The sequence below is a fragment of the Strix uralensis genome, chromosome 2 (assembly GCF_047716275.1).
Source record: "Strix uralensis isolate ZFMK-TIS-50842 chromosome 2, bStrUra1, whole genome shotgun sequence".
NCBI classification, from domain to species: Eukaryota; Metazoa; Chordata; class Aves; order Strigiformes; family Strigidae; genus Strix; species Strix uralensis.
The window spans coordinates 137,454,835-137,477,982 of record NC_133973.1 but is presented as its reverse complement, the minus strand read 5'-3'; the positions used below and the strand labels follow the sequence as shown (position 1 = coordinate 137,477,982).

The 23,148-nt window shown below is 44.2% G+C and overlaps 1 protein-coding gene across 2 annotated transcripts in view; it reads left to right on the top strand.

Annotated features, from left to right (window-relative positions):
* The window catches only part of POLD3 (DNA polymerase delta 3, accessory subunit), a 29,733-nt gene extending 7,312 nt beyond the window's left edge, over nt 1–22,421 (top strand). For both annotated transcript variants that reach the window (XM_074860600.1, XM_074860601.1), the window contains exons 4-12: nt 632–671; nt 2,264–2,396; nt 5,166–5,430; nt 6,776–6,848; nt 9,308–9,473; nt 10,775–10,887; nt 16,470–16,567; nt 17,416–17,497; nt 21,150–22,421. In XM_074860600.1, coding sequence (XP_074716701.1) covers nt 632–671; nt 2,264–2,396; nt 5,166–5,430; nt 6,776–6,848; nt 9,308–9,473; nt 10,775–10,887; nt 16,470–16,567; nt 17,416–17,497; nt 21,150–21,355 — 1,176 coding nt within the window. In that variant the 3' untranslated portion in view covers nt 21,356–22,421. The remainder of the gene's footprint in view (nt 1–631; nt 672–2,263; nt 2,397–5,165; nt 5,431–6,775; nt 6,849–9,307; nt 9,474–10,774; nt 10,888–16,469; nt 16,568–17,415; nt 17,498–21,149) is intronic.
* Nucleotides 22,422–23,148: the final 727 nt, after the last annotated feature.

The window sequence follows — 23,148 nt, the reverse complement described above, 5'->3', positions numbered from 1 at the left end:
TGGCTTGTCTGTGGTATCGGCTAAACACAAAATTAATGGTTGGATTTTGTGCAGTCTGTCTCTCTGGATACTCTCTGTATTAACCACAGCCTGTTAAATGTCATAGAGCAGGTATAGTCCTTGAAGACTGACTGTAGAGCACATTTCCAGAAACATTCATTTCTGGCTTTTAAATTAACGCTTAATTTCTCATGGTGTTTGACTTCTCTGGTGCCGTGTCTGTGCTACGTTAGAGTCTACTGGCAATCTAAACATCCATGGGGGATGTGGGCTAGTGCGGCAGATTTCTAGCAGTTGGGTCATCAGCTGCATTCGTTTGCTTTTCTGCACTGTGCTGCGCAGTTGTTTAGTTCTTGTCTCATCTGTGTCTTGTCTCCCAGTGTCAGGGATGGAGGACAGATAATTTCTTTAGGGTTGTAGTGATCTGTGAAACAGTCTGTTAGAAAAGAAGGGAGAGCTTTAAAATCTGCTGGCTGATGACTGTTTAAAGGCACTGGCAGAGTTCTTTGCAGCTATAAAGCTGCACCTATAATCTGTAGACTTTCTTATTCAACAGATAACTGAACATATTGGTTGTATGTACAACAGATCTTTTCAAATTTTAAGATTGCCATTTATTTATTTTTTTCAGTGCCACAAGGTTGCAGTAGTGAGAGAGGATAAACTTGAAGGTAAGCAGATCGTGAAAATTATGTGGTTTTAACTTTTTTCTTTGAAAGAACAGCAAAGTGAGTAAAGCTCAGAACTTGCCATCTGCATAAATGCCTAGTCAGGCTGTTGGGTTCAGGTGTGTACTTTTTGTACTAGCTTTTTCTCAGAACTTTGAATAGCTGAGCCAACAGCTGTGTAACTTCATGGACTTGTGATTTGGGTTTGATGTGGTGTTTTTTTTTTTTTTAAATGTTGAACTTTTTGGTCAATGATTCTTTTCCACCTCCCTGCCACTGACAGACAGCTCCTCCTTAAAGGCAACAATATCTGAATAGTGTACAGCAGCATCTCACCATGTTTTAGAACAACTATGAGCCTTCAGGCTCCCAAGGATGCTGAAGCAGATAATTCTAGTTATTGTTAAATGCAGTTGCAGTCTTTGCCCTGAGTGACATGGTTATTAGTTAAATGTCCCATGAGAATGTTCTCACTTTTGTCTGCAGTATTTGCTTTCACAGTAAAAGGTGAGAAACCCCACCACTGTAACACTGCTTTCCGCAACTCTTCTCCATGCAATGTCAGTTGTCTCTCCATCTTTCCAGGTCTGGTCCTGCTGATGAGATCTGATCCATAGCAATTGAAACACAGCTGCAGGCTCTTTGTCGCTTTGAAATAACATCTTTTGGCATTTGCAAACATACTGTTGCATTTGTGACCTTAAATATCCATGCTAATGATCTAACTTGGTTTGAAAGACTGGTGTTATTTTCCTGTTTGAAATCTGAAGTGGATTTCTAGCTAAAGTTGTCTTCATCAGGCTAGTAGATTGTCAAGCAATGCAACTACTATCTGTCATGTTTATTGAATTATGTGTGCTGTGTAATGTTCTGTTTTGCTGTGGAGGAAAGGATTGTTCATGGTTTTTGTATTAGAAGACAGGCCAAAGGTATGACTTATATTTGGAAGACGCTGAGATTTGTGATGGGAGTAGGGCTACATAGTCTAGGACTGGCCCCAAGAAATGATTACTGTGTGTATTTTTACAGTGCCTAGAAGCTCTGTCTCAGACCAGGACTGTGTGGAAAGAACAGTATCAGCAACGAACAAAGAATTCCTAAAAACCAGCCCTTGTCTCAAGGGGGTAGCAGTCTAAATAGCACAGAAGAGACAAAACATTTGTTCCAGCAGACTACTAAAGACAGTGTGACACTAGTTACTGGACACTACCTTAATGGCAGAGAGCAGTTCCAGTGGGGTAGAGTTATGACCATCTGTTTTCTTCCTCACCTTTAGATAGTCATATAGATAGTCTGGATCCTGAACACCAGATATTTTGAAGGTAAACACAGAGAATGCTCTTAATTGGGTTGTGCAAGAACCAAGTGTGTACAATGGAAAACCCATTTAACAGGCTTGTGGAGTCTGTCACCTTGAATTCTCAATTAGTGAGCACTGGAAGAAGGTACAATGACACACTTTTGTAGCCAGGTCCTCGCTGTCACGTAGTCTGTCCGTCTTTCTCCATCCTTGGTAGAGGCTGATACTTAAGTTGCCACCTGATTCTGTAAAGACTGTGCTAACAGAGGACTTTTTCTCTTTTTTCCCCCCTCAGCAATGAAGTCTAAACTAGCCACGATTGCAAGTGTGCACGTCTACAGCATTCAGAAAGCCTTGCTCAAGGACAGCGGGCCGCTCTACAACACAGACTACGATATTGTCAAAACGAACCTGCACAACTGCAGCAAGTGAGTTGCCTCTTGGTTTTTCTTCTTACGCATTGTGAGCTGAGACTGATGAGATACTGCTACATAGTGCACTTCAGCAGAAGTCAATGGTTAGCAGATATGTCTGGATTTCTAGAAACCTAGAAAAAGATATTGTCTAAGTCATGCCAGACCAGTCCCCAGGCAGCACGTTGTATGATTGTTTCGTAAACTGAGCTATTTCCAGCTTACAGTAGGTTCACTTGCTCCGTTGCTCCAACGGGCAGACAGTTCCAGTACCTTTCTTCTCTGATGGCTAGAAACCCCTTTCGCATTTCCAGGCCACGCTTTCTCACGACCATTTTTATCCAGTTCTCAGTCACGTAGGGAAGAGTAAATTAAAACAGACTTACAAAAACATGAGTGATGTGCTCAGCAAAGTGCTAACATGAGCTCACCTTCTCTTTGGTGAGACTCTTTTCATCCACTAGACTCATCCAGCTCTCTGAAGATGTCTTACAGGAGTTTGTTCTCCATGTAGAAAATGAGACCCTGAGGTGTAGGGGTAGTGTACAAACCAGACCAAGCAGCACAAGTGTCCTTTGTGGTTGAGCTAGAGAAAGGTTGTCTTGGAATTCAGAGAGACTTCAGGCTCCAGGGGTCATTGTCTCCCCCTGAAGAGTGCCTGGCAGCTGGGGCTTTTCATTTATATGTCTTTCCACCACGACAGCTTCAGCTTGATGTAATCAGTACGTACAGTGCCATGACCAATCTGGTTTAGAAGGGGGATGCCTGAATGTTGTGTCATAGAAAGAGTATAGAATTTGAAAGTAGAAACGTAGCTGTCGTCAAAATATTGACAAGGGAGTGGCTGAGCAAATAATGTCCTAGAAGCTGAGTGTTTCAAATGTGAATGTCAGTACCCTGGGAAGTGCTAGAAAACCCTGCTTCAGTGAAAACACGTGTCTTGGGTTTGGCTGCAGTTGCCTTGTTCCACTCTGTTTACTCTCAGGCACCCCTGAATGACGATACTTGTGTCTTAGAGGAGTCTGCCTTTCAGGCTTGTACACCCAGAAGGTTTAGACAATTCAGATTCTGAAACAGCTTTCTGAAGCCTATGTGTAAATCCCTGCCTGGCTTTGGAGCAGGATTTCCCAAGCAAACTAAGAAAAATTCAGCTTCTTCATTTGTGACCTGGCTGAACTAGATTCAGACTGACCGTGTTCCCTCTCCCTTGTCAGCTACATGAATTGTGTTTTATACTTGGGACAAGATTCCTGCAGTCCCTCAAAAAACCAGGTTTGACTCTTTATGTGTTTATAGCAGACAGAACCCACTGGCTTGTACTTCCCTCTCAGTCCGTGTATCTCAGAGGCGAGGATCCTTGTTCTCTTCTGTGGTTATATGGGAGCTGTTACGCTGTGAAGACAGTGGAGGTAGCTAGATGTACTAATATAAATAACTGGATTTAATGCATGTTGCTAACGTCAGCTTTCCAAGCGGGAGCAGCTCCTTGCTTGCAGAGCGTAGTCCAAGCATTGCTTGCTTTTTCAGTGATTATTTAGTGAATTTTGGATCAAGCCCATAAGCTATAGTGACACAGCAGCATTAAGGCAAGCTAACATGGAATGTGTGAGGTTTAGGTGGGCTTGCTGCACAGCCAATATAACCACTGACAATAAAACATTATTTATAATCTGGAGGTTTGGTGGGTGTGTTTGAAGTAGGAGTGAAAACTGTCCAGAGCACGGTGTTGACCATGCTGAAAACAGATTGAAAGTAGAAAAAAAAATAGGAAGACTTTTTCTTCAACGTCTTCTTTCCTTCCTTTAAAGGTTTGAAGGTCAAGAGATTGCTGCTGCAACCCAGAATTGCTGTAGGGATGGTGGTGTTTTGTTAATACATTTCAGTTCCTGATCTGAGTAGAAGTGGACTGTGCATGTGAGGCGCTAATGCTGAGGCACAGAAATTAATTGGCAGAAGACTGGTTTATTTCTTATGCAAATAAAAATACGCTGTGTAATTCAGTGGATTGGAAGGCGTGAGTCTGTGCTCTTTTGTGGCATTTCTGTAGGAAATCTGGAAAGCCTCGCCTGTGATTTGCACAGTGGGGAGTAGAGTTCAGTTATTTTTGGGTACTGCTATTCCTGACTGTCAACGAATTGTATTGTAACTGTGAGCACATCGTTTAGTTCTTATATCTCCGCATCCCCAAACAATCACGTTTCAGACTGTTACAAGCTGAAATGTATCTCTCTCTACCAGTGATTCCATGGAAATGACTTTATATAGTTAAGTCTGAATGTCATGGATATCTTCTGAGCCACTTAAGTAGTTTAGTTTCAGTTGTGATTTACTTACCTGGCGGGTGGGAGTGTGGCTGCTTGGTGCAGCAGTAGTGGACTCTTGTCAAAGCATCTGAAAGTTGTAAATGTTTTGGATCATCAGACAGCCATACAATTTATGCTGCAAACTTTAGAGAGCGTAACCCGTTTAGGAATAAAATGCAGCCTGCTCCATCTCCACCCTGGGTGTGGAGACGGGCTTTTCCTCCCCCATGAAATCTAAACAGCTTGTTTAGCGTTTGAATGCTCTGGCTCTGGCTGACAGGTTCAGCTGATCTTTTCAGTAGAGGTCTCCATCTCTCCTTCAGTGCTAGCCTTTCTTTCTTGCCCCATGCACAAATTAAATTCCTCTCTTTCCCATGACAGGAGAACACAGGACCAGAGAAGCAAGGCACTACCAGGGAGGAAACCGAGGTGAAAAATAAGAAGTTAAAAGGCTAATTAAATTTTTCACTCCATCACACAGGTTTAGTGCCATTCAGTGCGCCGCTGCGGTCCCCAGGACGCCGGCCGAAGTTTCCCGAGCGCAGACGTCGGCGCAGGCTGGTTCCCAGACACCGAGTGACACGAACGGTGTCACCATACCTGTGGTCAACGGCCATGGCCCATCGACCGCTAAACAGACCTCGCAGCAGCCCAAAGGGATCATGGGAATGTTTGTAGCAAAAGCGGCTTCCAAACCCCAGGACACAAATAAAGAAACTAAAGCCGAGACTAAGGAGGCCCCAGGTGTAAGTTACCTCAGACCCTTTGGCAGCCCTCTGGGTTAATAGCTTTAACGAACCACTCGTCTAGCTTCGCTCTTGCTCAACCTAAACAACCGTAACGAGGCGTAGCGCAGCCTCGTCCGCTGCTTCCAGGGCTAAACCTGCTGTCCACTGCAAATGCTCTGTCGCTGTTCTGTAAGTATTTCACTGTGTAGTACAGATGTGCCTTCTGCCAGTCATCTCGGGCAAAAATATATTGTGCTGCACTCTTGATCTATCCACAAGTCTATCTGCCACAGCTGTGACGCTTCGCCGTTTTCCTTGAGCCGGATCTCCAGCAAATATAAACCAGCATAGCTGCGTTATTGAGACAATTGTTCCGTTGTCTTCAGTTAGGCCAATATATACACCAGTTGAGAATTTGCTCTCTCCATTGTGCTTAAAAGGATTTGTTTTGAGCAATAAGTGAAATGTGAGAAGTCCAGGTCTTAAAAGTAGCAAGGTGTTTAAACTTGGCCTGTGAGGGAAGTTTCAGAGCCTGACCTGTGCAAGACTAAATTGTTTATCTTCTCAACTGCTGGTTTTTCCAGGATAGGGTTACGTTTTAATTTTAATTAGTATAATTGTTATTAAAGCAATGTGGCCAGTAAATGGGTATTAAAAAGGTAACGTTCCCTGCGTATGGTTGGCTTTTTTTTTATACCAGCTGAGTATATTTTGGTTCATTTTTCTGATTTTTATAGTGATTTTAGAACTGGTAAAATATGCATGTCTAAGTGTTTTGGGAACTTTAGTGTCTGCTTGCCTTTTTCTTTTTTTTTTTTTTTTTTTTTTTTTTTTATGAAAATGAAGGGGATTATGAGGCCAAGCTTCCTTAGGTGGGTTTTTTGCCTGTGTGTGATTTTTCACTTTGGTGGTGGCTATATTAATGAAATAGACCAGTGATATTTTTTGCAAACGGCTCAGCAGAGCAGCGTACGTGCCAGAGTAGCTGGATAAAGTCTTCATGGTTTGGCCAATCTGTGTTCTTTCCTCTGTCGGTTGCTGTGAATTGAGGCACTGATAGTTTGCAAAAATAATAGTTCTTTACTGGGAACTGACCCAACTCAGCCATCAGATGGGAACGTGACCCAAGTTAGATTTGAAGGCCTAGCTAAGGAGTCGTAAGTAACTCTACTCTCAACTCTTTAATGCATGTAATACTTAATATCTTCCAATTATTTTAAACAGATACTCAAATCTAAGATTCTGACTAGTCAACAAATGATATAAATTTCGTTTGCGTGTCCTGTGTCCTGTGCAGTACTGTGCATTTTGAGGGCTTTGTTGCATGAATAATTCCTGTGGTCACTCCTCTGTTTGCTTCTAGGTGTCTGCAGTGAGTAGCAAACCACCACCAAAGGGCAACATAATAAACAACTTCTTTGGAAAAGCTGCCATGAGTAAGTGGTTTAGAACATGCATCTGTTTTCAGAAACCATTGTGGTCAGGGACCAGCCTGCTGTAGTTTAAAAAAAAAATAAAAATCCTGAGGGATACTGGAAATCTCTCTTTTTTCTTTTTTTTTTAAGCTAAGTAGCAGGCATCTTGTCCTGAGTTAACAATAATTAAGTTGTGATGGGAGGCATAAACAGAAAGGAGCAGAACTCTTCCTTCCCAGCCCACCAAACTTCTTGGATTTTCTTTATATCTTTTCTTATAGTTTTCTATACTATTCTTCCACTCTTTTGGACTCAGCGGGGTTAAGGGTTTTGTATGCAGCTCTTAAGGCAAAAATTAAAAGTTGTAAGTGGAATTTTTCAGACAAAAAGCTTGCTGGATGGAGATCAATTAAAATGACATATTCGTGCAGACTAACCCAGGAAGGATTTTTAGTGCAGAAGAAATCTGATTTAAAGTGAGTACTTCTGGCTGGAAGATTAGCTATTGGTAAAACGTTTGCCAAAACCTGTTACGCAGGGTGTGTTAATGATGCTTGCTTTTCATCACAAATCACTGAGGAGTCTATAGATAGATTTAGGGTTAATTTCTTCACTGAAAACTGAAGAGCTAATAACTGGAGGACAAAAATGAGGAGTGGCCTTCTTCTTTGAGCAGGGGTTTGGACTAGGTGGCCTCTGGAGGTCCCTTCGGACCTAAATTATCCAAGTCTAAAGAAAATATGCTGAAACTTTTAAATAGACATTGGGAAAGGACTGCAGGACTTTCTTCAAAGATGCCCTTATAATAATGAGTACAAGAGGATTCAAAGAAGAGTTACAGGGAGAGAGTAAATAGCAGAGTTTGCTTTCTAACAGACATCTGTCAGAGCTTGCAGGGTACAGTTCCAGCACTGAACACACAAGGCACAGTACTGTTGGGCATCTCTGAGTTCCTGTTTTTGTGAGACTGAGGGAGCTGAGGACGCTTTCAGCCTAAGCCTTGCAAGCCTAAGCACAGTTTACTACCATTCACTAAATTCTTAAGATCTGAGAAGAGCCCTAGACCAAAGTTTGTGTGCTGAAAACCCAAGAAATGGAAATTGCATGTTAAAGGTAACCCAGTGGTGATGGAGAAAGCTTTGTGGATGCATTTCCACGATTTCTAGTGGGGTTCACTTCCCTGCTGAGTCCTGACAGGGAGCACTTCAAGGAAACTGGTGAGGTGGCCACAGAGAAGGAGCAAACCGAGCAGAACTGGAAATGATTATATGTATAGAAGAGATAGGGCCATTCCAGGAGTAAGATTTATTCCCTACACGTTGTACGTCTTTCCTGGCTTCAAAGATTTCACCATTGCCAGAAAGTCCTGAGTTAACAATAATTGGGTCCTTCAGCTTTCTGCTGTTGCTCATAAATAAGAGAGCTGTCGTTCAGGTTCTTACGGGCGAGATGTTTTCCCTTGCTCAGTGAAGCAGCCAGCCTGTTCTCCGAGCAGTGTCAGAAAGGCATTGGCATGCAGTCTTAGCCCTCCCGGTAGCCTCTGTTCCTATTGACAATGAGGTGATCTCATTGTTGTGTATTTTTTTTCTTCGCTCGGGCATCTCGTGCTTGGGATGATACAGGTTTCTAAGGTGTCTGTTCCTCTCTTCTGACAGGGTGTGTGTGAAGCTGCTGAATGAAGCTCGCAGATGGTAATTAGGTGCTAGTGTGCTAACAGTACCACCTGTCAGGCTGATAAATATTATTTTGCTTTCCCACCTCCTATCTCTTCTTTGGTACTAGATTAAGCCTTTTGAAGCAGAATTGTCCTTGTATGTGGTGCTGTGTGGGCAAAAGAGGCTGGTTCTTGGTCATGTTGGGGTGGGGTGAGAAGCCACTATAATGCTGAAAATGCTGATCATGGGCTCTGATGGTGCACAGGATGGGGACTGCACACACCTTTCACTGCTCTTCATCAGTCCTGACTCTCCTGTTTCTGGGCACTTTTGTGCTTGACTAAAACTCTTAATTTAGAAGGGATAAACTAACTGTAATGATGGATGTGGTGTTATGCCAACGGGGCTTCCTAGAAGTGGGGCTCCCAACCCTTCTGCAGTGCCTTAGGCCCTGACTGTAAGGGCTTCGGCCGCTGCCTCCTAGCCCTCTTCTGCAGAGTTTCTGCAGAAACCCTTGCAGCACGCTCAGCTTGCAGCATGCTTGGGCTGTGCCATCAGGAACAGAACCAAACCGGTACATCGGCTAGAAACTTAAGGGTGCCCTTTCTTCATGTACGACGCAGCTTGGTCAGTCTAGATCCTTTAATGCTTTTATGTGTCATCTGTAGTGTTTTCAGAATTCTTGGTGCAGTGTTTTGTTTAGCCAGCTCCTTTGTAAGTTGCTGTTCATACTGAATGCCCAGTTTCTGTTCTCTTTTAATGGTTTATTTACAGATCATGCTGAATTTCCCGGGTTTTGTTCTTTTTTTCATGGCTTATTTACAGATAAACTCAAAGTCAACTCTGTGCCTGAGCAGCCAAAGGAGGAAAAAGAAGTAGTCAAGCCTTCAGTTCCTGTAGCAGAACCAGAGTCATCCCCTAGTATTACTGTAGTAGAGAAACCTGGGAAGAAAACAGAGTCTGCTAGAATTCAACAAAAGGACAAAAAAAGGTGGGCCACACCATTCAGGGTCCCTGTAATCTGTTAACCTGCTTGTTGGTGGCCTGCATGGAGCTGGCTGGTCATACAATGCTGGCACACCTCGTGTTGCCAGCTACTAAATTGCATTAAACCTGGCTAAAATTATCTCTCTTTAGAATTCTTTCCTAATATTTCTTTTCCACTTAGTGCTGTAGATGCCTCAGGGCCATTTGTGCCATTGCAAAGGGGAAGGGACATGGTCCGGGTAGTCTTCAGTGGGAGGGGGTGGCTTTCCATGAGACAACCTCACGCTGTGAGCAGACTTAGTATAGACCCCACAGGCGATCTGTGGGGGCTGGCAGGAGCACCTGTACTGCAGGGAAGGTGGTATATTCCCAAGCTTATATGTACACAGCTTCCAGCACACAAAGTTCTGCTTGTTGATTTGCATAGCTCATGTACTGCTGCTTTCAATGCGCTGGTTTACTTTGGGCTGAGACTCCAAGTAAATTTCAAGTTCAGCCCTTTGTGTTTAATCCAACCCAAACTGACAGAGACAAAAAATCATTACAGTCTGATGGCTCTCTGGTGGCCTATGAGTAATTAATTGGTGGTCTCAATCCATTTCTAACTAACTAGGTAAGCACACCGGCCAGCCCACCATCGCAGTTAATGCTAACTGGTCTTCTTATTGATAGTCTTGTTCAACAAGCCAAGGGCCTGGAAACTGCGTGTTGGCAGTGTGGTGTTGGGAAGGCCACTTGGGCTGTACCAGCTCTAGGAGGATACGTGGGCCTTTAGCCTCCAGGCTTGTTAGTCTGACACGTCTCGCCAACATTAAAAAGAAAGAAGCTATTTTATTTTTCCAGTAGTCTTTAAAAATGGCTCCAGGATTCTGAGACACTACCTCATAGTCAGTTAGTGGCAAGCAGTCTGTCAAAAGAGCTTCTGAGCGATGCTGTTGGGGACATTAGTGTTTGGGAGCCTGAGCTATAGAGACAAGATCAGAAACGCCCTCTTGCCAGGTTGCTGTGGCCAAGCTAGGTGAGCAAAATGCTGAACTGCAGAGGGGCTGAAGAAATCCTCCTTGTTTTGGAGAACTGCATATGGGTAAGGACGAGAGGCTTGAAAACCCTTGTGCACCTATGCCTGATTATATAGGTGAGTATACTTCAGCATATGTGATGCTCATGTTTTTAAGAGGTACAGAGGTATTCGATTCCGTTGCTAGCAGTAGAAACGTGCTTGTCTAAACCTGCCTGATGCTTTCATGCATGCACAAGGGATAACACACATTCATTCTTTTTTTTTTTCTTTTGTTTTTGTGGCAGTAAAACAAAGAGAGTGGACAAGTCTGATAACGAGGAAGAAAGAGATCCCGAAAATCTAAAGAAAAAGAGGAAGCGAATCAAACAACTTCAGTCTGACAGCAGTGACGAGGAAGGTAAAAAGATGTGTAAACAACCAGGCATGTAGGTCAGGGGCCTGATTTCGACAATATTACTATCCCAGGCTGTTGGTCAACGATTGAGGGAATAGTTTAGAGGACTAAAGACCGTGCAAATGGCTGTAGCTTGAGCTTTCTGTTTATCTTGTGCTGCAAGCACTTGGGCGTACAGTTGAGATGCCTCAGTCATTCAGTCTTTGTTTTAGCTTAGCTCAGATCTGGCTGTCTCCTCACCAAGTGTGCTGCCAGTCACACTGATGTGGGGGAAGGAGGTTCTCAAATCTCTTGTGAAAGATATCACGCCTTCCAGAATTGTAGGACTGGTCATAACCAGTTATTTGGTGAGTAAACACTCACAAAGTGACCTCCCCCCTCCCAGGGTCATTTTTAGTATCTTTATTCTGTCTGTTTATAGAAATGGTTTGGAAGACAGCATTGGAAGCAAGACTTCCAAAAAAAAAAAAAAAAAAAAAATTAAGATAATAGAGAAACTGGAGGCAAAACAGTTGAGCCATATCCGATGCGACTCTGCGTCTCCTCGGTGGCTGTTGGCTTTGATAGGAGTAGGGTGCCCAGAACGTCACAAGATTCGGGCTTATAATGAGGAACAGCAGGGCCAGATTCCAAAGAATTTGGATAATTGAGGTGACAAATGCCGTTCAATATAGATAACTGGAAAATAAGTTGGGATTGAGCTAGGGAGTATGTGCGAAATGGAACAGTCATCCAACAAGCTGATCGGGAAAAGAATTTGGGGATCATTATGGACAAATAATTGAAACCACCAGTTTGGTGTACGACTCCAGTAAAAAAAGGTGAAACAGCGAATAGGTTGTATTAGCAAGGAGGTGGACTCCAGCAGGAGAGCTGAAGCTGTTTGCTTATTTACTGTGCCAGCACGTGAGAAACAACCGTGGAATTAGGAGAATCTGTAAGACAAGTTAGAGGGGTGAATACTGTTGAATATTTTAAGACTCTCCATGCCACCTTGGGCCTATTTTCATGGTTCCTTTTCTGCCCAGCATAACTTCAAGTGATCTCTGTCATCAGGCATCCATCACTTGTACTCAGACTATTCCATGGGATGATAAATCTCTCGGGAAGCTGTTCTTCATGATCAGCCTTAATTTCATCACATTCCTGTGTGCAGCTCCTTGTTTGGCCATAAAAAAAATATATATGCCCACACTCTTTGGTATTTATTTCTTTAAATGTAAGCTATTATCTGGTCTTTCCACTTACTCATCACTCAGCCTACTGACAAGCTGTGTTGTTCAGCTCTGAAGAGGGGAGGTTGGAATCAGCCCGTTTAGCTGCTTGAAGCGCCGCTCCTTGCTGGGCTGGAATCTCTCAGCTCGTCCCTTCTGTGCTAGCGAGAGCAGGCAGAAATGAGCCCCGTGTTTCAGGTGCACGGAGAAGCTGCTCTTTGAAACACAAAGGCTTGTTGGTTCAGTCTTTCTCGTGCTGCTGTGAGGTGGGGACCTGCAGCCTCCTGCGCTCGTGACAGTGCGCTGAGCACACTGCAAGCCGAGAGGTGACTGCACAGTCTTGTTTTCTTTCTCTATTTCTGTTAGAGCTCTTTTAATCTCCTGAGACTAAGAGCAGTGCCATAAGACTGTCATAAATTGAGGAGCACTTATTACAGAGAGTACTGCAAACTCCTGCTTGCTGCGTATCCACTTTTGGTTTTGAATATTAGAGCTCTGGTCTCTTGTTGAATACCTGTATTACCTCAGTGTGTGTTGAACAATTAACACCTTTGTGGTGCCTTCTGTTTTCATGTATTCCAAGGTGGGGTCCAGAGGCTGTGCGTATACTCCTACCTCAGTGCACGTAGTAGGTCTGATCAGTTGTTCTGCCTTGTTTCAGTTGCACTCTTAAGCGTGAGTTAACTGGATTTGCAATTGGAAACCGTGGGTCTGGTCCTCTGCTCAGGTTGGGAGCCCAGTTGTCTTGTTAACCTCATTCTCAGTAGCTTTAGACATTAAAAATAAGTAAGGCTACCTAACCACTCATCCGTGGAGGGTTGGATTTTTGTTTTACCCCTACGTAATCTACTGGCAACGCAGGCAGAAAGTTTGACTTTCCATTCGGAGAATTTTCTTGTCACCGCTGTTGCTCCTCCTGCATCGTAGTCCTCTTTGTTCTTTATGTATCATCTTTGTGTTGTGTATTAGAATTGTAAATTTATGCAAATTATAGCTTGTGTATACAAATTTGTCTGTTACTCCGATCAGCTTCGTACTATTCCCCCTTTCAAAAAGGGAAGGATGAGAATTGAGAGAGTTTCTTCTTCCTTTTTAAGCTAATGGCTATCTAAACTGCCCTGATGAGATCTGTGTTCAGCCATTTAGTTGTGCTGCTTGCCCTTCTAAATCCAACCAGATGAAAGAAGATAGATTTGAATTCTTTGAAATATTCCTACTGAATCTAAACTGGTATTATAGGCCCTATTACATTCTGTATTCAAGTATAAGACGACAAATAATTCTTAAAAAAAATGTACAGTAGCTGGACTTTGAGAGCGTTTACCCTTGGAAAGGTTGGAAACAGGTTTCTCCAGAGAGTGGGGACAATTTTAAGGAGCAGCAGTGAGGAAAAGGGGGCCTGGAGGGACATTGTTCCACACTGCGTCCCCACAGGAGCAGGGAGGAAGGTGCCACCTGCTGCCCAGCATTTGCAAATTGCTGCCAGACAGGACACGGTTCATCTGCCACCTGCATCATTCATCCGCAGATGATCAAGGGGTAAGTTTTAAATATGCAAGATGGGAAACTGCCCCACCAGAGAAGGTTTCAAAGGCTAACAGTCAAGCTGCTGCTTATGCTAACGTGCCCCGCTGACCTCCACTCAAAGCAAATGAGGAGACATGGCCTCGGACAGGGGTGCTAACCTTTCCTGGGGATAAAAGGGGAGGCTTGTGGCTGTGGTTAAATGGCATTCAGACAGGGCTCCACCGGTGCAACTGCTGGTAAAACCCCTACCCTTCTTCTTTAGGCAGGCTTAGCAACATTTTGAGGGTTTGAAACCAGGTCCGTACGATTGATGCGAAGCGCTGTATGGGCGCTTTTATGTCGGGGCAAGTCTTCTGCATTGTTCTATATTGGTCTGCTCTTAATGTACTGAAACTAGCCCAAAATAAGCCCTTCTTACATGAGTGTCAGCACATTGTACCAAGTCGAAAATACAGAGAGGGCATAAGGCACAATCCTCTCCATTTAAATGATTTTTCATTAAAAAGTTATATTGGTATGAGGGTGCCTTAGTCACTGCAGGTTGTTTTGCTTCCAGTGCCAGAATAAACTACACAAGTGTGTCCACAGAGGACAGGAGGTTTTGGCAGCTTCAGCTATACCAACACAGGCAGCATTTCGCAGTGTTGACAAGTGTTTTACAGCCACTTTGGAGGGTGATTTCAGTGGCACTGTAACCTACAAACTCTATCGGTTTCGGAGAGCCGCAGCAGAAGCACTAAAGCTTCTCACAGTTTTTCCAGGCAGGGTCAGAGCAAACCGAACAAAGCCAGGATTTACATCTTTGGTACATCCAATTGCCCAACTTGTATCCATTTCATGCAGCTGTTGCTGTTGAGTAAACTGTGGGCAGCAGCTAGAGGTTGACTCAGGAGTTATCACATGTCAGAGGGCTGTGTTGGCTAGAAGAGGATAATAAAGTAATAGAGACGCAGCTTGATGGTAGTCCCAAACACTCTGACGTGGGGAGAAGGTGCCTTCTGCCTGCCAAAAGCTGGGGGAACTTGTTTGAAGGAGGCTGAAAAAAAAGCCCAAATTTCCCCCAAGCAAGCACAGTGAAGCTGACACACTGAAAATACCTTCAGCAGCCTCTGCTCAAGCACGGCAGAGGCGGCAGTTTTTCACCAGGCTGGTTTTCAGCCCTCTTTAGCCTGTGCTCTCTTAAAAATATTTTTAAATTGATGTGGCCAGCCTGGGCAGCCTGTGAAGCAGGTTTGGTGCTGTGCAGTATATGGGTGCTTCAGCCTACAGTTGCTGTGAGACTATGATAAATATTGAGAATTTTGAGTTCCCTGCAGCTCCTCGGCCATGGTCCTGGCTGCCCTAGCAGTTAGCACCTTAGAGCAGATCCGTTGTTTGGTTTTATCTTTGCACAGCTGCCAGACCCAGCTCTTTGGAGCAAGGTGAAATACCGAGTCATGTTATCCCACTCTGTTTGCATTTCTGTGCCTCGCTTACTGAAGTAGTTAGGAGGCTGAGTCCTTGTTTGAAGAATGTAATTTATTATTTAGCCTTGGCAGCCAACCACTGTTTCACTTGAGCCCTTCTTAACCTATGAAGGTCAGTTGGCTGTGTGCCTGGCACAGTCATAACTCTTAACACTGACCTAATCGGTTGGGACAGCTACAGATCCAGAATTCGTGTTACAACGACAGGATGAATGCGGTGCTACAGCCAGCAGAGCTGGGAGGAGAAGCCAAGCAGGCACTCTGTCCTCCTGTCCAGCGGCATCGTTGTTATTATTAAGCAATAGGTCAGATGAGGAGTTTCTTCCCCCACATTCCTATCTCTCCCCCACATTTGAGGACTTGCATGGCAGCGTTTCTTGCTTGGATTTGGAAAGGATTCCTTAAAGCCATTTAAATTAGTCACGGTGTGTGCTGCGTGGTGCAAGGTGCTGCTCCTTCCCCTCTCGCCCTGCACTGATTTTTCTTCACCGGCACAGCTCTGTCCCCCTGCCAGCCCCACAGAAGAATGACCCTGGCTTCTCCCTTGTCTATAAGCCCTCCTAGGCTCGCTAAAGCCCTGCTTGACATTGCTGGTAGAGGCTCCAGAGCTGATTTGGCTCTGTACAAATTTGTGAAGCTGGCCTTGACTATTTCAGTCAGTTTTGGCATGGAAAGGATTCCAATCTCTCTGTCCTTGCACCCAGAGGAGAGCATAGATGATGGCAAATAAGAGAATGGGCTTAGTTTTTGGGGTGGTTTGGTGGTTTTGTTTTTCAAATGAAAGGTTGGGGTGTCCTTTAACAGTCTTTTAGGATGAGTAATAGTATATTGCACTTAATTCTTGGATTAAGGTAGTCCCGAGATAATAGCATGGATTGTTTGGGATGTGTAGCACCGCCTGTGAAGCAATGACTGTTTTACCAGTGGGGGAGAGGGAGAGAAACTAAGGTCAGATTTGGGAATATGTAGGCTTAAACCCTGACTCTTTCTAATTTCTCAACAAATGATTGTCCTTCTTTTTAATGAGCAAGTGAAATATATGGCTAAAACACGCCAGTTTCTGTGCCTATTTTGACAGTTTCATTTGATGGAACTTATTTTTGGCTTACCAAAAATCCCAAGTACACTTCTCCCATCCTCTCCCACCCTCCTTCCTTTGGGAACTGCAGCACATAGCCCAGGGTGAGCCATCTGGCCAGAGGCTGACCGCTTCGAATGATTTGTCCTGGCTTGAATTAAACAAAGCTGAGTGAGAACTTGTAAACCTTGATCTAAATACAGGTTACAATCAATTGCTCAGAGTTAAATCATTTGAGGCCAAAGGGTAGCTGCAAGGGGGCATTAGACCTGTGTGCTATCAAGATCTTCATCTTCTTAGTTGATGTCCTGCCATCTCCCACACCTGAGGAAGAGAAAGCTCCATCTCCACCTCCTGTACCTGCTCTGAAAACTGAACTGGAGCCTGCATCCACGGAGGTAAGAGCATATCAGAGTGATTGATTTCTGGTTTTATCTGACTCAGTGGGGATTGCCCAACCACTTTTCAGATGCTAAGGGAGAGATCCTGTTTGCCTGTCAAGTCCATCACGTCATTCTTCATGAAAGAATCCACCACGTTCACTCGTTCATTCATTTTCTAGACTATTATTTAAACTCCAGCTTTTCTGCTGATGTCACCCAGTTTTCTGTCATCTTCTCTTTTTCCCTCTTAATGGTTCTATGAATTGTGACTTGTATTTGAATGCTCTTCCCTCTGAATCTTGGCCTCAGGAGTCAGGGCAGGGCCAGAAATGAAACCAGAGACTCTTGGTATTCAACCTTGTATCGCAGGGAAGCTGCTGCGTAAGGGAGGTGGGCTGCGACTGGCAAGAAGTTAACCTCTGAGCTGAGAAAACAAGCGTAGTTTTACTGAAAGTGCAGCTGTTTCTTGCAGCACGAGTTCTGATGTCTTGCACACCTCATTATTTCCTCATTCTTCAGATGAGACAACCCCAGTGCCACCTTCTCACATAACTAAACACATTCCAAAATGTCGCGTGCCCCAGAAGTGGAATGTGTCCCCTGTGCTGGCAGTCAGGGAAGCTTGCTGTCTCATTTAAGTTGTATTTTGTTTCTCTGCAATTTGTCCTGGTAGGATGAGGAGAATTGTGACATTAGCAAAAATGAGACCAAGATATCCTGGTAAGGGCCAGGATTAGTTATCAAATCGTGCTCAGCTTCATTAGAGAGACTAGAGTTCACTCCTGGGGCTGATGCTTTTCTGACCTGTGTATGTGCATGGGATCTTAACTCTTGATTTCTCACAATATTGCGATGTCCTTCAGGTTTCAGCTGGAGGGAGGAAGAGGAAACGGAAGCGTGTGCTGAAATCCAAAATGTTTATTGACGAAGAAGAAGGCTGCATGGGTAAGACACCTCAGCAGAACTAACTTTATTGAAGATGTGTTGAAGTTTTTTACAGGGCAGCCTCTCCCAGGCTTTGAAAGAGGTTCACAAAATTGCTTTGTTATTCCCCTTCCACCTCATGCTCCCAGATTGAGGTAACCGTCCTTTTGGTGAAGGCCTGGGTAGGGACTCATGCAGCTGTAGCTAAATCCTTATTCTTTTTTGATTATTCACAGATTTTCTTTCAGTTCTTCTCCTCCTCCTGCCAGCACCATCACCTCCTTCATTTGCTCTCCTCTCCAAAGATACAAGCTTTTAAAGATGATGCAGAGAGAGGTCTAGGTTTGGGGATAAATTCTGGCTGGGATGAGTTGTTTGTTGGTTTGAGGTGTTTGGTTTGGGGTTGGGTTTTTTTGGGGGGGGGGCGGGGGGGCGGGCGGATAAATCCAGACCTTGATTAGATGTTAATATAAGCTTGAAGTATCCCAAATAAACAAGGAGTAAGTTGGGACTTAAATCCTTCAGAGGGTTTCTGTTTCTGGTAAGGATGGCTCTGTTTTCAGGAGGAGAGAGAGTCTGTACAGAAGTACTGAGAGCCAAAGGTTTTGAATTCCAGCCTGAATGGACACTGCTTCCTCCTGTGACCTGGAGAAAGCTGTGTAACACCACTGTACTCATTTCCTCCTCTGTGTCCTGACATTGAAGTAGAGCTGTAGGAGTTCAGAATCTTTTTCTTTTTTTTTTTTTTTTAAAAGGCTCTAAAAATTTATGAGGGTGGAATGTGTTTTTTGTAGCGTTGTTGTCAGCTCAATTGTATGGGATGCTTAACATTCTCCAGCCTTGCTGATCTGAGTAGATGTCAAGGGAGCTCAGCCAGTTCTAGGAGAAGATCTGTTGCTGTTGTACAGGTTTGTCGTTGTGCACAAGCTTGGCCTAGATTTGGAGCTGCCTGGATGCGAGTCAGCTTGTGTCTGTTTGCACCTGCCTGTATAGTTGTATCTTATGTTTCCTATTAACTTTGTGTGTCTCCTTTAAAGAAATATAAAGCTAGCACTCAGCAACTGGCTATGCTAGTAACTGAAATCTTAAGTACTGGATTATTGTCAAAGAATTGGACTTGCACAAAGTTATTGACTGCTTTGGCTAGTTGTGTTATGGGGTGTTTTGCTCTCTCATCCCAGATAGAACCATTAAAACACTTGGAAGCAAAATGGAACAAAAAAGCATTAGCTGGGGAGTTGAGCTGAACAAGGGCTGCATCCAGAGCTCGCAGGAATGACTCTTCCGGGTTCAGCTTCCGGCAGAGTACTCTTCTTTCTGCTCAGCCTCTTCCAAGCGTACCAAGGCTGGGAAGACTGCCTTTCCTTTCTCTTCTCCCCACCCCCAGGGGATTTAATAGTCTCTTGTGAAATCCAGAGCTTTGGCTTTACAGTTCATATCCACAACCATTTTATGAAAAGGGAAATGCAAGCCCCTGTTGCGCCTTTGGGAGACAGATCCTCTAGGAAGGAGGGAGGGATGGAGCTGGAATATTGAGGAACAGGGTAGGGAGGAGATGCTGCTAAAAACCTACCAGTCTCTTGTGCAGAACTTGCTGTCTGGTTACTGTCCGGTTTCTACCTTCCCCACCTTTTCCATGCACAGGCCTAATCATTTGAAGGCTAAATGACTTGTAAATCTCCCAGGCTAATGTATATTGTTGTTTGTTCTTTGAAATATGGGGGCTTTTTCCCCTCTCTCCCTGCTGTCTTCCATTTTTTTTGTATTAAACAAGGACTAGGTTTTAAGAGCCGTTAGATCCTAACATTAGGATTAGGCTGTACTCTGTATTTTTGCATGATTTTAACTGATCATTTTCACAATAGCTGCAATAGCAAGGAATTGGTGTCAAAAAGCAAAACTAATTTAGGGATTAGCCCCGAGGGAAATTGAGCAATTAAAGTATCTGTGGAGTTAAGCGTAAGGCATGTCACCACGCATCAACTGGGACTCAGTCAAGTGCCTGCTCTTAGTCTATAGCAAAGGGGAATTACTGAGGTTTAAGCTAGTGCATTTCTACCTTGCACTTTCTAAAGCATGAAAGGGGACATATAGACTTGTATATTGGAATATATATTATGTGTACATTGTAGGTAAATTCGTCTTATAGCACTGGTTTAAGTTAGAGCTCACGTAATTTGAGTTACTGTGATCTAGCAAGTCTGGCTGTGAGCTGAGCATCAGTAACTATCTATCTGCGTGCCCGTTAGCTGCCACAAATGCAGAATTTTTAAGTTCAGCTGAGATCTCGGTGAAAGAAAGTTGATCTAAGCTGTGTTATCTTGCAGTAGGAGGGGACTAAGAGCACGCTTTTGGAGTTCCCAACAATTACTGACAGGGGTGACAACATGATGACTTTTTAAGGCTCAGTGAATGGCCGGTGGTCTGTTTAAAGCTGCTCACTGAAAAGCCAGTTGCCTCCGAGGGGAGGTTGGCTTGGGTTTACAGTCCCTGCTTGAGCATCCACTAGCACTGCGGAGCAGGATTTCATACCATTCCTCTTCCTGGTCTCTGGTTACGTAGAAAACCTTATTTAATTTGATGCATTAATACAAGGGAAAGCCAGTTTCCCAGAAGAAGGGAAGTTAGGACATCTGTTTAAAAGAATACAGTTGCTAAAGAAAAATGGCTTACTAGAAGAATACCAGAGCACTGCTGGGAAAGCTGATACAACAACATTTACTAGTATCTAATGATGGCTTACATCAGCGGAGCTGACTCCAGTTTAATTTCTGTGAGCGTTGTTTTATATCCCTTAGCTTTCCATCACTGGACGCTGACAGCAGTGAGCTGGCAATCCCATTCAGTCATAGGCCTTGATTTCAGTCACGGGTTTGGTTTTATTTTTTTTAAGGGATTTCTTTAGATTTGCCCTGCTTGCCCACCTGTGTAGGAAGAAGCTGCCCCCGAGGTTTTGTGCTCCTTTTCTCATCTCTGAGATGCGTTACGCTTGCTTCGCTCTTCCCCAGCTGTCTGATATGTGTGGTGCTGGTGAGGGAAGCCTGGGGTTGTCCTGCCTGGATTTCAGGACAGTCTGACTGCTTGGACCCCTGTGGAAATCAGACCAAGTCAGAGTGGTGGGTTTTAACTGTGAAATAGATGTTCCGTCATCTAATGCTAAACTGCAGATTCTGATCTCAGATTCATCGCTTTCTGATAGCTGCTTGTCAGCCTCTGCAAGATGAGCTGATGGTCTTCAGCGCCATTAGGCCTTGTTTCGAGAAGAGGGCAACGCCTGGATGGGTTTGGAGGGGCAACTGGTCTCTTGGGGTTCCTTCCCAGTGAGGAGCCCTGGGCTGCTGCTCTTTCAGGCGTGCATGTGGCCTGCGAATGAGTGTGTGTGGTGACACCAAGCCAGTTTGAAAGAACTGGATGACATTAAAGCTCCCAAGTTGTTAACCTGCCATCCTACACTTAAGAAAGAGGGAAGGAAGTTTGACTCAGTGTAGGGAGAGCCAGTCCAGTCATCTGGATCTGCTGCATAACCTTGAGCAATGGACTTAATTCCTGTAGCTGGCATGTTGAACCCAAAATGCTCATTTCCAGAAATGCAGTGGGAAGGCGGCAGGGGGGAGGTTTCTGCTCTTCGGTACACAGGCTTAACCATCATCATCTGTTCTTTTCTTTTAACCAGTGACTGAGAAGGTTTACGAGAGTGAATCCTGTACAGATAGCGAGGATGACTTTGCCAAGTCCAAGCCACCAGCTGCACACAAACAGCCTGCGCTGCCTATGAAGAAGGAACCGAAGGAAGAAAGGAAGAACCTGAAGAAAGGGGCAGCTATTGCCAATAGAGCCAACAAACAGGTCTCCATCGTGGGGTTTTTTCAGAAGAAATGAACTGGGTCTTTCTCCCGGTCCTCTTGGCAGCTTGGAAGCATTGCTCTTTTTGTGTGGCTTTCTGAAAGCTGCTGCGTTGGAGGAGAACAACATGCAATCTTCAGTTACGTAAGATATCTTGCTTACTGTGTAAGTAAGCCCTCTGGACTAGATTTTGTATCAGAGTAAAGTTTTATTTGTAATTGCAATAATTTCGATTGTCTTTACTGTGCAGTATGGGATTCAGCAGCTAGAAGCAAAATCTAGAGGAACTCTTGGAAGACTGTTAATCTATTCATGTGAAATTTTATTTTTTTAATATGGCCTTTCACCTGTTCAGTGTTGAAGGCCTGTTCCATGAGTGGTAGATGGACTAAATTAGGAATCAAGTTACAGCTTTTTTTTTTTCCCCCCTCTTCTTACACCCGCAGCTCTCCAGATTGATCTAAATGTTCACGTTGGTTAGAAGCTGTAATATAGCAGGTCTTCAGGCATACACACAAATATTGAACATCTGCTTCAGCTTTAACTGAATGAAATGAACTTAATTTTCCCCCTAAGACTGGTAAATAGTTTTTGCTCTGCCTTTCATAATCTCTTTTTGGACAAAGCAGTGCATATAAAATTCTCTTACTCTTTTCTTCCTTGAACATATCCTCTGTAAATTGCTCAGATGCCTAATTATAGACCGGGACACTGTTGGTGCTCTGTCTTTGCAAAAACATCTTTGAGGCTTCCCACACAATTGGCTCCAGTGTAATTGGGGGAAGGCTTTGCTGTTATTGGGAAAGCAACTGTATCTTTAACCTTGAAAGTTAATGAGTCAAAGGGAAGGGTGATTAGAGGGCACTTCTGATAACACCAGTCAGGTACCTGCCGCCTGTGAAGAATTGCACGCCACTTTTTGCTTTTGTAGGTTTTGGTTTGCCTGAAAGGTTCTTTTTTACAGGCACAAACCAGACAACAGAAGAGTTGTTTTCTAGGACATCTCGTCATCTGCCTGCTGAAGGAAGTGTGTCACAGCAAATGGTCCTGAGGAACCAGTTATTGGAGATGAATAAAGCACTGCAGTCTCGTTAATCAGAAATGAGTCATCGTTTTGGATGCCTTCTGGTTTTCTGGTGCTAAATTTGATAGATATATGTAAAAGGCCCGATTTTCCAGAGAATGGGTGCTGAGCGTTTCTGAAGCTTGGCCTGGTGAGGGCTCCCAGATGGGCAACTGATGTCATCAGTGGTTGTTTCCAAGTGGTGTTAGGCCAATGTACGTATGGATATGTAGGTATATGTTGGTTAATAAAGTGTCTGTGGTTGGCAGAAAGATAAAGTCTGAAGAGTGTGACTGAGGAAGAAGTGTCTTCAGGCACCCAGCTGAAATTATTCCGACCTGTGGCTGGTCAAAGGCCAACTGGGTGTATTTACACGGTCATTCTGACCAGGAGATCAGGTTGGTGACTCGAGAAATTTGAGCGCGCACCTAATAGTGACCAGCAGCTGACTCGATGGAAGTCACGTCGCCCTGGGCAGCTCGCACCCTCAGCCCATGTGAGAGTATCTACTTAAAACCAGCAACGTCTGGGTTTGTGCCCGGGCGCATGTCCCGGCAGGGGGGGTTCAGCTGCTGTCGGGGTGTTCACGGGTAACCTCATCACACCCTCCCCACGTAGCTCCCCATAAGTGTTAAGAGCTTAAACTCTGGATTTTCTGAACTGGAGATTTACAGGAAAAATAATGGGAAGCTGGGTGAGGGAAGGCAGAACTGGCACAGTACTCGCAGACATCCAAACACAGAGCCTGCTGCTGCACAAGCTGAAA